Genomic DNA, 15,000 nt, shown 5'->3' on the forward strand with positions numbered 1-15,000 from the left:
TTTCAAAAAAAATTATTAAAATTCAAAGTTCAGCAACATACATTTCTTGGATTGACTTAGCGTTAGGAATTATATCTTTAAAACGAAAAACAAATAAGGGTAAGGCCGACACCCTTTTGCAGAGGAGGGTCTCCTGAAGCGTTGAGCGAAATTTCAAGTTTCTGTGGTGAATTCCTGTACGCAAAGTATCCTCTCAAAGATGGCAAAATTCAAGAAAAATTAAGCTGAGAAACAAGGCTTAGAAAATTTAGTCAACATAACACGCCCCCTGGGAGTGGCCTTCCTGATTATCACCAATAGGGCTCAATCTCCTGGTGTGTGCCAAGACTCGCGGGAAAATGGTGGTGGATATTATTTCAAGATCAAAGTTTCCTTTGCCGGCAATTCGAATGCGAAAGCGCAATTTCTTAATTTCTCGCCAATTTTACTGATTGTGTGAAACGGGGAAAGCGAAAGCTGGCCGTGCCAAATAAAGACGAAACTCCACAACCACAAGGGCAGGCTGGTGAAGCAGTAGAAAACCAGAGGGAAAGCGTACTCGCTAAAATGCACAACGCAGGGTACGTAACACACATCTTTATCTGTCTTTGCCATGGTTATCTTTCCTTCTGATTACTGCAAAATATAACAGAAGAGCCATTTGACACGTTATGTAAAGGCAAAGATGGCTTTTAGGATAGGTCTAAATAATGGTTGGCTAAGCTTTTGGTCGCTTTGCCACCTTTTTCTGCGGGCTGCGTGTGAAAATTATAATAATCTGTTCTTGTACATTTTACATACAATGGCGAATTCGTAAACAAACGCTCATGCAAAAATGGCATTTAATCCAGCAACAACTGCTACTTAGCGAAATATTTCAAGATTCCCTGATCGTTTCATACAAAAGGGGCAGCTCCTTAAAAGACATACTTGTTCGAGCCAAACTCTAAGCTGGCTAAAAAACGTGGATAGGAGTTGTGTAGGCCTGTCACCCCCATTGTTATCATTGTGATTTCTTTTTGCGAGAGCGTCGATCAGCCTTTGGAACCCAAGGGCTTTTGTTTTGCTTTCTCTTCTTTTCTCTCTCCATCCAAAACCATGACTACACACAAGCAAGCGGGGCAAGTAATGCCATATTGTAATGACGCACTGTTGGAAGACATTCTCCCACGCTAAATTCCCAGGTGGTGCAGCGGTGTTGACAGCTCAACACCACTGAATTGTGACGTAATGAGTCATGCAAAAAAAGGAAACTTACTGCATAAGAAATCCTAGACCACATAGTTTATGTATGCCAAATATCACAATTTTGGAAAAATTTGACCCTCGAACCTGTTTCGTAACCTTAATTTAATGCCTTGTTTACTTTTATACTTGTTTTTGAGTGCATGTCCTGGAAAAGACGAGATTATTTAGGCAATGAATGGTATTTAATTACGTAGAATTGCCCAAAAATTTGGAGCTATGTACTAGTATAAGCTGATATGTATAGAAAATGCTTTTGCTTTTCTGTTTTTTTCGAGCAGTACCAGGCTTATGAGGATGCTTAATAAAGTTAAATGAAACTGTTATGTTTGTATGAAACAGAGGAGGTCATATGCACTCCCGCACGCACCCAACTCACTCCCTCCTCATTTCAGTCAGTTTTGTAAATATAACATTTTTCTGACAATACCTTTATTGATGTTCAGCTGTGAAAATATTACTAACAAAATGAATTCATATTTATTTACAATACATGAACTTGCAGACGTTTGCTGCCATTTTGGTGTCCAGAAATCTTTCCTGCAAATTTTCCCACCAAAAGAAAACTGAGCTGTATTGCTTTTCAAATCAAGACTAATCAAACTCTAAGCTGTCACTTACCACGGTATTTCCTTGATAAGAGGACACTGAAAATTGACTAGGGATGCACACAATTGAAGAACTTCCTCAGCATAGCATTTCATACATACATACATACATACATACATATTTATTGCACTCCCTGAAAAGGGCTTTTCAGCAGCAATATTTAAAGGACAAATAGACTAACTTAAAAATAAATTAAATGAAAATCTTACATGTCGAGTTAAAGTTAAATATAAATGCAACGTTTCACGATAGATTATTTACAAGCAGTTCACGTACATCAGTGAAGGAGTTAACTTTAGATCAAGGGGGAGCGAGTTCCAAACTTTTGCCCCTCAAAAGGCAAATGACCTCTGGCCAGTAGAAAGCCGACAGTGTGGCAAGTTGAGATCATTGTTATCAACAGATCTAAGTTGTCTATTATGAACTTGTGACCTATATACAAATTTGTCTTTCAAATAAATGGGCACCCGATGGTGTAAGCATTTATGCACCATGACGGCTGTGATTAAATGCAGTTTATCCTCTATACTAAGCCACCCAAGTGATTTAAGGCCTTGAGAGATGTGGTCAAATTTTTTCAAGCCGAGTGCGATCTTTCCCGCAAAATTTTGGACCAGTTGTAGCTTCTTTATATTTGACTTAGATGTGTTTCCCCAAACAGTCGAACAGTAAAGGAGTTTACTAAATACGAAGGCATTAATCATTAAAAGTAAAGTTTTCCGATCTAATAAGTGCTTTATCCTATTTATTTGAACAAGTTTGTGAACACAGCTCGAGACTAACTTTGATATATGTTCCTTATAGTTGAGAGTCTGGTCGATATAGACACTTAGGTCTCTGGCAACAGAAACGTGTTCAATCTCCTTTCCAAGAATGGTAATGGATAAACGTGGCAAATTACACAAGAGTTGTGGAACGCCAATAACCAAAAGTTTAGTCTTGTCAGGGTTAATCAACAGTGAATTCTCGCAGCACCAATGGGATATTTCCAAAACGTCTTGATTTAACGCATTGCTTGCATCAGTAATATCATGAGGAGGAAGAGATAAGAAAACTTTTGTGTCGTCCACGTAACCTGAAGATTTCCAGTGCTTAGGAAGTGACAATAAATTGTTAACATACGCTATGAACAGGACGGGACCCAAGATAGAGCCTTGGGGAACCCGGAAATTTAAAGGTAATGGATCAGAAATAGTGTCCTCAATCCTCACGAATTGACTGCGCTTTGTCAAGTAACTTTCAAACCAGATCCAGGCGGTAGTGGAGATGCTGATTTTGTGGAGTTTCATAAGTAGGCGCTCATGCTGAATGCTGTTGAAAGCCTTCGACATATCTAATAACACAATCAATGAAATTATCTTCTCATCCATGTTCTTTTTAGTAGAGCCATCTGGGTAGAGTGGGATTTGAAACTTTGAAATTTTCCCAGAGCGATTCAGAATATCAACGAATTGATGATGGGCGAGTCTTCAACAGACCATTGATAATATTGGAAGTAAGGAGATAGGGCGCGTAGTTGCTGGTTTGTTGAAATCGCCAAACTTAAGGACAGGTATCACCATTTTCCACGATCGAGCAAAAGTGCCTGTAGCAAACAACTTGTTAAACAAATGCATGATTATCGGAAGTATTGCAGGAAGGCTATCCTTAAGAACTCAAGATGTTATTTTGTCGACATCAGGAGCTTTATTCAATTGTAGAGCATTAACGATATTTTCAACTAGAGATTCAGTTACTGTAGAAAACTTAAAAAGCTGTCAATGGTCATTTTCGTGGACATCATTTGCACACTGTAGTTGTGTAACAAGTCATAACTGCTTGGAGGAAAGCCAAATTCCTGAGCAAACCATCTTGCTTTATCTGCAGTAGTTTAACCAACTGAAGTATAGAACTCGTTGAACGTTTTGGATAGGCTCAAAGGGTTCTCTGTTTTCAAAGGCATTGCCTTCCTTGGTAGGCAAAGGTTAATCACTTTCTAAGTTGCATTCGAATTTCCTTTGCTGTTTTGAAGCTCGGTGCGATTGTTCGCTTTCTCAGCACTTCTTGCCTAAAGAATCTATAGGCATTTCAATGGAGGCGACCACTTGTTCGAATACCAGTTTTGTGCCATGAATCACGAGTTTTCATCAACTGTTTGATCTCTTGGGTGATGAATGGGTTGGGGCGTGATTTAATTTTTACGCGCTTGAATGGTGCATAAACATCAAGAAACTCAAGAAATAAACAATTAAAAGCATCAACCCTGTCATCCAGACTTTCGAAGAAATAAACTATATGAAATGTGACGCGAGATAGGTCCACAAGGAAGTTATCGTGATCATAGTTCTTGTAGCTTCAAATGGTGACATGTGAATGTGTGAGCTTTTAGCTTAAGGTTAAAACAAACCAGGTTGTGATCGCTGGTAGACGAAGATTTTACATCGCAATTTTCGACAAAGTCCTTATTTGTCATTAATACAATATCAATCATGGATTTAGAAGTTTCGGTGACTCTAGTTGGTGATTCGACAAGCTGAGTAAGATTAAAAGTGAAGCAAACTTCAGTCAAGGCTCTGCCTTCGTAGCAATCTTCCAAAACATTGCAATTTAAATCTCCAAGTATTACAACCTCTGACCCAACCATACATAGAAGAAACGACTTTAACTTGTTGCAATTGACTTTAAGCCACAGTTGCTGGAAGGAATTTTCGGGGATGTTAGAGAGATTGCCAATAACAGAAGCCTTGTAAATGTCCGAAATGTAGACACAAAGGCCGCCACCAAGTGATCCACAATCTTGCTGAAACAAAATGTATCCAGGGATTTGCAAGTCAGAATCACTAATAGATGCATTTAGCCAAGACTCAGAGATATGTCAATATGTTGAGGCAATTGTCGGTTATCGTCTGCCAAACGAGGTAAAAATTCTCTCTTGATCTTATAGAGTGAAAATTGAGATGAGCTACGGTATTATTACGAGTTGAGCGCTGTCGAGCTTTCTTGGGTCTAATGTTGTTGTTTTCCGGTCCAGGTTGAGGATGAACATCTTCACTTAGAGTGATTGTTAATAGGAAACGGTTGAACGATGAAGAGCAATTTGTTGTATGTAGAACCCTTCCCTTTGAGAATCTTTGTCGAAGAAACATTCACCTTCCTAAATAAACACCAGTCGAGAGATTAAAAGAAATGTCGCTGGACTTGAAATTCTTCTGCTAGATATTGAAGGTGGTGCTATTCAGAAATCGAGAACACCCACTAAAAGAGTTGTAACCACAAAGCCGGGAGTAGGAAAGAGCAACTAACAGGAGACCGAGAGTCGGCGTCCTGACCACCATTTTATCACACCTATTGTTCATGTATGATGGAATAAAACTTAAGATTTGAAACTCCTTTAGCCTGGCATTGGGTCGCTCTACATGAATGTGGCATGTGGCAATGCTCTTTGTGAGCTTTATTTCACTGACTGTAAATTTCCCGTTGTTTAGGAAAGGAGGTACAACTGTATGTTAACTGATACCCCATTTGGTAGAAGGTCTTGAATGAGAAACCCCTTGTCTGCAAGCAAGAGATTTCCAGTTTCAAAGTGGTCAAGGATTCCACAGTCTCTCACAATCTCTTTGTCAGACGTAGATCCTGGGTACAATTTGCTGACATATGTGATGACTGCATTGGGTGCCACACCAATCAGAACCTTGAAGCTATTCATTCCACAGTATGATGAATAGGTGACTTTTTGATCACTCACGAGGCCAGGAACGGCAACCTTGATATCTGAGCAGTCGATGACCTTGCAACAATCGCCAAACAATGAAAAGGAACCTGGCATTGATGACTTATTCTTTTCTCGTGCTGCCACACTGCCCATACAGTCCTGATATAGTAACTTGTGGAGTACATGAACAAACGTTAACACAACATTAGAGATTGTTTTGTCACTGCATGCAAATGACTGGGCTAAATGAAGATTAGTGTAGTTTTGGCTAAGTTTCATCAGGTAAAGAAGATTTGATCCTCAAGTGAAAGGCATTCAACTTTCCAATTATAAAAGTAATTGACACGCAGAGTCCTTGAACCTCTCTACGGCGTTGCTAAAACAAGGGTAAGGGTAAGACCAAGGGTAAGGGTAAGGGTAAGGGTAAGGATACGAAGACAGAAAGTATCTTCAACATGCATAAAGCTAACCTTAGGCCTAATTAGGCCTAAACAAAAGTTTAAGGTTAGCTTTTATACAATATTTACCAGTGCAACTGGGAACCAGGGACTACCAGGATCCAATTCAACAAGTGGTCACAGCAGGTCTTGAACCGGGAATCTCCGGATCTCAAGGCAAGCGCCCTAACCACTGGGCCACACTGCCAACATGAACATTGACCCATACTTCGATTATCACTGTGGTGGACTTGTCGCTCCTGTGATGGCTTGACTGCTTTGTTTAGATCCAGAAAACACATTGCTATTGTGACATGATTTCACACTTTACCCCTCTATTTGTTTGTTTAAGTGAGGCCAGTAAGAAACAATAACCCGGGAGCTCTGCTTAGCTATTAAAATTTATACATTATACCTACACACTTGTACGATATTTTTTTTGCCCTGCTATGAGATAAAGCGAAGAAACATCACAATATCACTCCCACTTCCTTCATGTACACTGAACTGAACTGCAATCAAGATTAACTAATATTTTATAAATGTACATATTTAATTTTTTGCCATTTCACATTTTGTAATATTGTAACATTGAGTTTTTCAATTCCCTTTGGAATTGCAATTCGAATAATTTAATAAAGTTATTATTATTGTTATGTAGATTTGTGCTCTAAGGTGCAGAATCAATGAGAGACAAAATTGTGATAGTAATAAATAAAATGAAAATTTACAGTACTTGAAGAAAAGACTTGGGCACTTTTCCTGTAAACTAAGAAAAATAAACATCACTTACATTGAAGGAGAGAATTTTACCCACAATCTTTCAATTGTGTGGCCATGATGGTCAGTTTGGGATGTTAATCTGGAATTAATTTTGCAGGAAGAACCTCGAGTTGTAGAGTAACCAGTTTCTGAGATCTGCAGTTGGCGGTCTACATATGTCTCACTAAAATAATGTAATTGCAGTCTGACATGACGCTACGAACTACATGTACAACTGTATGATCATTTTTTATATTTGGTTTCCTCACATGTAGTCTTCATCCTCATTTTTCCAGATATTCTACCAGTTTACATCATTTCTTTCTCCTGGCATCATTTATCACTGTGATTTGGCACAGGACATTGTTGAACCTAAGGTGTGAACAGTAGCTCTGAGCTTCATTATTTTTTTCTGAGTGTTTGGGGTGTCTGTATATACAGTGTATCATTACGTTTGTTGGTGAGCAAATTTGGATGCTGTTTTGTCTACATGTATCAGCTGATGTAAAGGAATCCAGAATCCAGCAAATGTGAGGCTTTGAAATCCCGAATGCAGAGCATGGAATCCAGAATCCATTGTATGGAATCCACAGATTTTGATGGACTCCAGGATCCATTTTGGTGGAACCAGTGAGTTTGGAATCCAGAATCCACGACTTCGGATCTGGGGTCCAATTTTTCTGGGATCCTGAATCCCAAGCTCAAGCTGGGGCCTGGAATTCAAGGGCCACTTGGATTCCTTTACATAGGGCAACATGTAGTTATCTCACTTCGTATTGTTATATGACACCTTTTACACCTTTTGTACCACAGTCTCTCTTTCTTACTGTCTTTTTTTCGTTTTGTTCTCTTATTCTTGGTTAGTGATTCTTTGCTGTTTTTATTTGTAAGTCCGTTTGAATCAAAAATTGAAATGAGTGATAGGATATTTTAAACTTTAAGTGTGCAGTTTCACATTTATTTGCAGATTTTCCGTGAAACAAAAGTGGAAGGATTTGACAAAAGTAAATATCAAACTGTCCAGGTCTTTTACCCCAGTAAAGATGGAACTAATATTCCTATGTTCATTGTCCACAAGAAGGTGAGTACAGGCATAATGTCCAAATTATTTGTTGGAATTTAGAGCCCTGGACAGATCTAATATTATACATGTAGATGTAATATTATAGATTTAGCCAAGCTTAAAAGTGGGGCTCCCCTTTCTCACCCCAAAAAGCAATACAGTGCATGTATACAAGATATGCTTTCTGCATAAAGTACAAATCATCATTTATTTTAATACGGTGTAGTGATTAAACTCCTCTGAGCTGACTGCAATAAACGAACAAGCGTTGCAAAAAATAACCACATTCAAATTTAGTCAACAACTAAAACTGCAATTACATGTACAGTTATCTCTTTGACAACAATTTTCCCTTTTGAATGGTAACCTTAACACCTCTCTTCAGTTACATTAGAACAATAGCAGAAATTAATAAGCTACATGTAATGATTAAAAAGCCAAGTGTAGTAATTTGCTTACTCAACTGCAATTTTACAGTCAAACAAAGCAGCTCATGTGCTGTGGACAGACATTTCACATAAAAAGCCTAATCGAAAGGTATTAAGTGTGGACAGTTTCCACAGTAATGATGAATTCAGTTCCAAAATGAGCAACCATGGCTGAGTATAGCTGGCCACAAAACCGTGTGACAGTACACAAACAACCGAGATTTTGTAAATTTTGCTCAAAATTGCAGGTTTGAGCTTATCAAGCCGTTTTTAGAAGCCTTATCTGGCAAAAAAGAACCAAAACTGCCATAAACATTGGTTATGAGTGCATTCTTGGCAGAAATATGTACTACAATTCAATTCAACGTAGGTGTCGAGAGGTTGTATGTACAAAAAACTCTATATTTAAACGAAAACTCGCCGATGATGTGTATTCTCATTGTTTTGGGCTTCTTTGTTACCTTAGGCTCTATTCCTCGCCTTTTCCTCCTTGTGGTGTACTTTGTTGTAATTATCTCTGTTCATTCTCGCCCTGTTTTTTTCATCCTCATGGCGTTCTTCGGTAAGTTTTCTTTTCTTCTCCTTCGTCGGCTTCTCTCAGCGCTGCAGCTTTCTTCACTAAAATTCTCTTTTCTTCTCTGTCCACAGCTTCTCTCAGCCTTGTGGCTTTCTCCATTGAAATTTCGCCTTCTCTCTCCAGCCCTAAGTTGCTCTCTTTGGCGATGTTCTTTGTTTTTTCTTTGTGGTTAAGTCTTGCTCTCTGCCCCTCCCTTTCCCGCCGTTCTTTGCTCAAATAATGTCTTCTGCACATTTTGTTTTTCTCCTATTCATTGCATTTTGTTTTATTCAAATGATTTTAATTGTTTCGCTAAAAGTGACGAAGGTCAGTGGGATAAGTGCAGGCTGCACAGAAGGTTCCTCCAAAGAAAATTTGCCCATCAGCGCCTTAAAGCTGCATTTGCGAGACTTCCCTCTCTTCCCTTCCTTAGGCTCCCATTCCCCACCCGCAGAGTCTGTACATGGGCTCTATGGGGCTCTGCCGCAGGCTGCAAAGTGAAAAAACTGTGCTGAAATGAACATGTTGTACATACATAATCTGTCAAAAAAAACCCTGGGCAGATCTAATATTTCAACTGGGCTGAATTGAGCAAGCCGAACAAAAGCAGAATTGCATGGATCTTTTCATTGTCCTTACCTTCAACTGAAAGAGCAATGGAAAGGTCCCAGACAGCCTCTCCATAGCCTGAATAAAATCTGTCAAAATGTCAATTTCACCATTGAGTGGCTTGGGACTAAAGTAGGACACTCAGTTTATGAGTGCCTGAGTGACCTTCCAAAATACACCAAGGGGAACAAATGATCAAAAAAAAAATTGCTCAAAAAACGTAACTACTTTCTTTATCCTTCAGGATATTGAACTGGATGGCAGCCACCCTGTGTTCTTGTATGGTTATGGAGGGTTTAACATTTCCATTACTCCAGCTTTCAGTGTGTCACGAATTGTATTCATGAGATACCTTGGAGGAATCATTGCCATAGCCAACTTGAGGGGTGGAGGGTGAGTGTGTACATTGTATGTAATTTAGACAGACCCAAACTTGTAATAACAAAGATTTAGGTAAACTGAGAAGTACCTAAAAATAATGACAGATAAATACCATGTTGATGACTCTCTTACCATTGCTCAGTAGAAATGCAAGAATGTGAAAAAAAAATGTAAAATCAGTTTGTTTTTGAAATGAGAACTTTCACCACTTGTGAGTTCCTTAATTAAACATGTTCAAAACATTTTATTAAAAAGGGAATACTTCCTGACTATTACCGAAAAGCTTACAAATCTTGTGGAAATGAAAAAGGCCGGAAGAAGAAAATTATGCTTAATAGCACCAAAATTAGTTTTATGCCTAAGAGACAAGCATGCTAAAGACTGAGGGGAATAATTCCGACACACTAATGACTTGAACATAACATGCACATGGCAATTAACAACATTTTTGCAACTTGCACAACAATACACTAAGTAACAAATAGCGCACTAAGGAATGCCTTAAGGAAGGAAAAACGCAATTCTAGGTGCTGCATTCCAGCCACAAAAACACAATTCTAGCTACTACACAGGCCATTCCTCCCAGCATAAATGATGCTTGCACTCCATGGCGACGTGATTGCCATAACTAATTAACAATGTCCAGCTCTAGACAGTGCTTGTACAAGAATCAGTTGCAGGCTTAGGGTCAGTAATCTGATCATAGGAATCAAACTCGAGCTCCCCGTATGATTCAAAGTCAGTGTGACCTCCGATTAACAATCGGTGACTAGCTGTTGTCAGAAGTCTTAGACCACCTGATCGTTGCACTAAACATCAAAATCTTGACTCCCCTTGACAGACGTACCTTTAATCTTGTAGTCCTGGTGACTGGTGGTATTGAGTAGCTGTGGAAAATGTACCTTCTTGAGGTCCCATTACCTTAAAACCTTGCAAAAGGAAGCCAGGGGCACCTCTATGGAGAACAAGGAGTATGGTTTTGCTTTTATGCTGATTGGTCAGCTGCCACACTTTTCCCCTTTCTTGCACCTTCATAGAAAGAAAGGGAAAAGAGGAGCGTGCAATCTGTTGTGAATGTCTTGGTTTATTATGGGACTTCCGGCATACAGGATGTACCAAAGAAGAAGAGAGGAGGACCATTAACTTTGGTCGTTTCACACAGAGTCAAAAGTTGTACATGATGCCCTGTATCTGCACACTTTTGAAGTTGAAAGAATGCAGGGTAAATTTGTCATCTTTATGCCATGAATGAGTCCATGGCATCTTGGTTTTTTCACTGGGTCTTTTGCCCCTTTGTGGCTCATTGTCGTCAGGGAAATTTTTGTTGTTTTTCTTGGTGCAGCTTGATTGATGTCTTGGAGATCAAAAGAACAGAAAAAGACGAAAGAGGAAGGATGATGTCATTTTAGGTGGTCATAAGAAGGAACCTGAACTACACCTACCTGAAGTTGGGCTGGTGGGATAAGAGTGTTGAGACAACACAGGAGATGGAACATAATCATCTCAACATTACTGTGGTAGATCAAGCAACTCAGGAGTGGCAAAGGGAATTAGGAAGATGCGTCCAGTGTTGACAAAGATTGTGTGGTTAGTGTTTGCTTGTTGTGATGGGGCCGCTAGTCAGTTGGAGTGTTAGGCTTGGCTTTTTGAAAGATGTTGGGATTCCAGATGTGTTGGAAGGAAGGCAGTCCCCTACAGTCATTGAGATCCCCCCTAATCCTGCAGAAGACACACCTTCCCTTCTCTTTGGAAATTTGGAAAAGTGTCAATGGGATCATAACATCTACACAGTTTGGGTTCAGACCGAAGTTACCAACTGGTATGGCCGTGGCTCATTTTGCAGACAATATCCTCCAGAATATGGACATTGGTAGGTTTACAGGCGCTGTATTTCTAGACCTGTCTAAGGCCTTTGATATGGTGGACCATCACTTACTACTGCAGAAGCTAATGAACATTGGCCTTCCCTTGTAGAACCAGACACTATGTGTAATCTATATAAATCCTATGTAATGACCATATGTAAATGGTATGTTATGATATACATACGGTATATTTAATATAGAGGCCTTATTGAAAGCCTATGTTATACATATGCCTCATCTATATATTTTGAAAGGAAATGCTAGTCAAATGGAACCTTTACATAGCATATGTAAAAGCTATGTTATGGGGTTTTTTGTGTCCAAAAATAAAAGTGGTTTCAACATAGTTTCAACATAGATTCGAAACAGAAAATACACAACACACATATAGTGTATACACAGTTACATACAATGCTTACATAGTGATAACATAGGGTGTAAATAGGCTACAAATAGTCTCTACATAGCTGTAAAAAAACACGGAAATAGGAAAAACATAACTGTTTCATAGCATTTACATATAGTGTAAATAGAATCTACCTAACTGAAATTGAGGTTCCATAGCAAAAATTGCATGTACATAGCACGTAAATAGAAATACAATAGGATGTAAATAGGCTTTGACTAGCCTCTAAACATTAATGCAATAGTATTGAAATAGGAATTATACATCTCATGCCTAATGCTTGCATTGGAACGAGGTCAGAAAGATCAAGAAAAGTAGCTTGAAGTCACTGAGAAATAGAAGTACTAGTGCACACATGGAACAAGAAACAAAGTTATAATATCCTGCTCCTGTAAAATAATATTCCAGCAAATCCGAAATGTGATGGAAACTACAAAAAAATCCATTGTAGTCAAGCTATTAGCAGTTATTAGCATAGCTCACAGACAAAAAAGCATGAACCTAAACATTTTATTCATGCCAAAATCTTTGGATTGGGTTCTTGTTTTAAATTTAAAAACAAAAAAAGCTTTAAACCATTTCAGATAAACCACAGAACTATAACAAGTCTGCAAAGAGAGATCCCCAAATACATCAAACCATAACTGGTTGAGGAGACAGAATTGGCTGCTATTTAGCATTTTTATCTGCTGTAAAGGAGCTTTCCCTGCTGTCCCATCAAAGAAGTGTCTCTTTATACTCTTTCATGGCAACTAAAAAAAAACCAGTACATATATGTTGCAGTTAATTTTTCTTTTCAGTTAATTTCCATTTTCAACTACTTAGTTTTTTTTAACTAGATGATTTTATTTCCAACTAGTTAGTTTTTTTCTAACAAGGTGATTTTATTTTTAACTAGGTAATATTTTTTTAACTAGGTAAAATTTTCAAGAACTGGGTAAACTTTTTTTCTCTGGTGCTATTGAAGGCTAACAAATTTTACTGATTAAGCTCAAATGCTCAGCTGAGTGATTTGGGTTACTGAGCACTTATTTTGAAAGATTAGCTTTCATGTAAGGTTAGGGAGACTGCCTGCATTTTAGGAATTAGGGTTAAGCTTTCAATTTAGTGATTAGGGTTACGCACCATTTTATTTGAAACAGTTAGCATACCAGGAGGCGTATGACAACTGCAGACTGTCTATAAATATTGCTGATATTAAACAGTATTTAAGTCTAAGCACCCATTTGATTAGCGCTGATAAGCAGTATTTTAAAATAGTTAGCTTGCAATAACTGAGTTAGGATTAGTCTGCAGTCAGTGTACACGTGCGAGACTGCATTCCGTGCATGGGATTGGCATGTATTGTAGTGATTGGAGTAATCCATTATCTGAAGTGTTTAGTCTAAAACAACCGTTGTCTTGGTCATTGGGTTAAGAATATTGGTCCCTGGTTATTGGAAGTAAAGCATTCTTTCACTTGTAGGATAAAGGGGTTAGATTGTAAAGAAGCTTTGGTGCTGTGTCGGTGGGAAAGTGAAGTAAAAGAAAGGGTTTATCAAGTGAAGTTGATATGGGAAATTGACCACTGTGAAGAAATTTGAAAGCTGGCATTTTGATTGTTAGCCCTTCCTCAGAGCTAAACCCTTTTTGAAATGAAAAAATAGTGATATTTTTTTATGATTCCTTTGGAAATATAACTTGTTTAACACAAGATTGATAAATATTTCTCTCTCAGATTTTCAATTAACAAGAGCAGTATACTACCGGAAAGTAACTACATTACAATAACGTTACAATGGTATTATTATTTGGTACTGCTACAATATCAATAAACTTCAATTTACCTTGAAAGAAAAGTTGTTTACTCATTTTGCAAAATGGCCTTTTTACATGCTACAGATCCAATCTAGTGGGAGAAATAAGTGATTGGAGTTTTCCTAAAAGCAACTACTGTTTTTCACACTTGTGTCCTCTGTGAGAAATGTACTTGGGACAAGATTTGAAACAGTTCCCATTTTAGAGCTACTTTATTGATGTTTGCCGTTGCTGTAAGCCCATTTCTTTTAAGTTATCATCTGATGTAACCAGTTTGTTAATTGTTTCTGTTCAAATCGATCTTCGTTTCCTGACAGGCCGGGTTTCTTCTCAGTTTTTCTTTCAAGAAACGTTTGCCCTTCCTGTAAAAATCATCTTTTGAATAACAAGTTATTTTCAAATCTTTTCAATTCCTGTATTTCTCCATAGAAGTCGATTTCATTTACGCTATTGCGTTGGTGTTAATTATAAATTATGATGAGAGGTTTGCTTGAGTTGCTTGTGTGGTCAAGTGGATAAGAGAGTGGACAGCAGATCCAGAGATAGGGGTTCAAGTTCAAGTTCGGGTGAGTGAAAAAAAAAGTCTTGACAAGTATGGATTGTCTGTGAGAAGTGCTGTAGAAGGGGGTGGGCATAAGGGATATCCAAGGGGGGAGGTAACTGGAAGGTAAGGGGGGATAGATCCGTGAAGAAAGGGTGGAGTAGGATAGGGATAATGGGAGAAGATGAGGGATGGGTAGGACAAGTAGAACGGAGAAGAGCACGGTTTCGTTCTTTTTTCATACCCCCTAAAAAACCAAGCCCCTGTTTTTTAACTACACCCTTAAAAAAGGAAAATCCCTTTTTTAGACAGTTGATTAAAAAAAACCTAGTTAAAAAAAATTACCTAGTTTAAAAAAAATTACCTAGTTAAAAAAAAATTAACTAGTTAGAAAAAAAAAATTAACTGAAATGAAAAATTAACTGCAACATATACTTCAATGATGCATGTAGTGTTTACTCTAAATCACTGATCATTTCTATTAGAATTAAAGTGTGTGAAGAGTAGACTCATAAATTAAATAAATAACAAATGTCAATAATAGCTTTCTCAGGCATTTTCTGCATTGATTACAATAGTTAAAGTGACAGAAATTAGCATTTTTACGAGAAGGACTCGATTGGCAATCGTA

At 38.1% G+C, this 15,000-nt stretch overlaps 1 protein-coding gene across 1 annotated transcript in view; it reads left to right on the top strand.

Annotated features, from left to right (window-relative positions):
- Window positions 1-15,000, top strand: part of LOC138003708 (prolyl endopeptidase-like) — a 205,340-nt gene that overhangs the window by 100,453 nt on the left and 89,887 nt on the right. The window contains exons 12-14 of the mRNA XM_068849914.1: window positions 7,020-7,100; window positions 7,691-7,804; window positions 9,624-9,772. Coding sequence (XP_068706015.1) covers window positions 7,020-7,100; window positions 7,691-7,804; window positions 9,624-9,772 — 344 coding nt within the window. The remainder of the gene's footprint in view (window positions 1-7,019; window positions 7,101-7,690; window positions 7,805-9,623; window positions 9,773-15,000) is intronic.

Source organism: Montipora foliosa, chromosome 5, assembly GCF_036669935.1.
Source record: "Montipora foliosa isolate CH-2021 chromosome 5, ASM3666993v2, whole genome shotgun sequence".
Lineage (NCBI taxonomy): Eukaryota > Metazoa > Cnidaria > Anthozoa > Scleractinia > Acroporidae > Montipora > Montipora foliosa.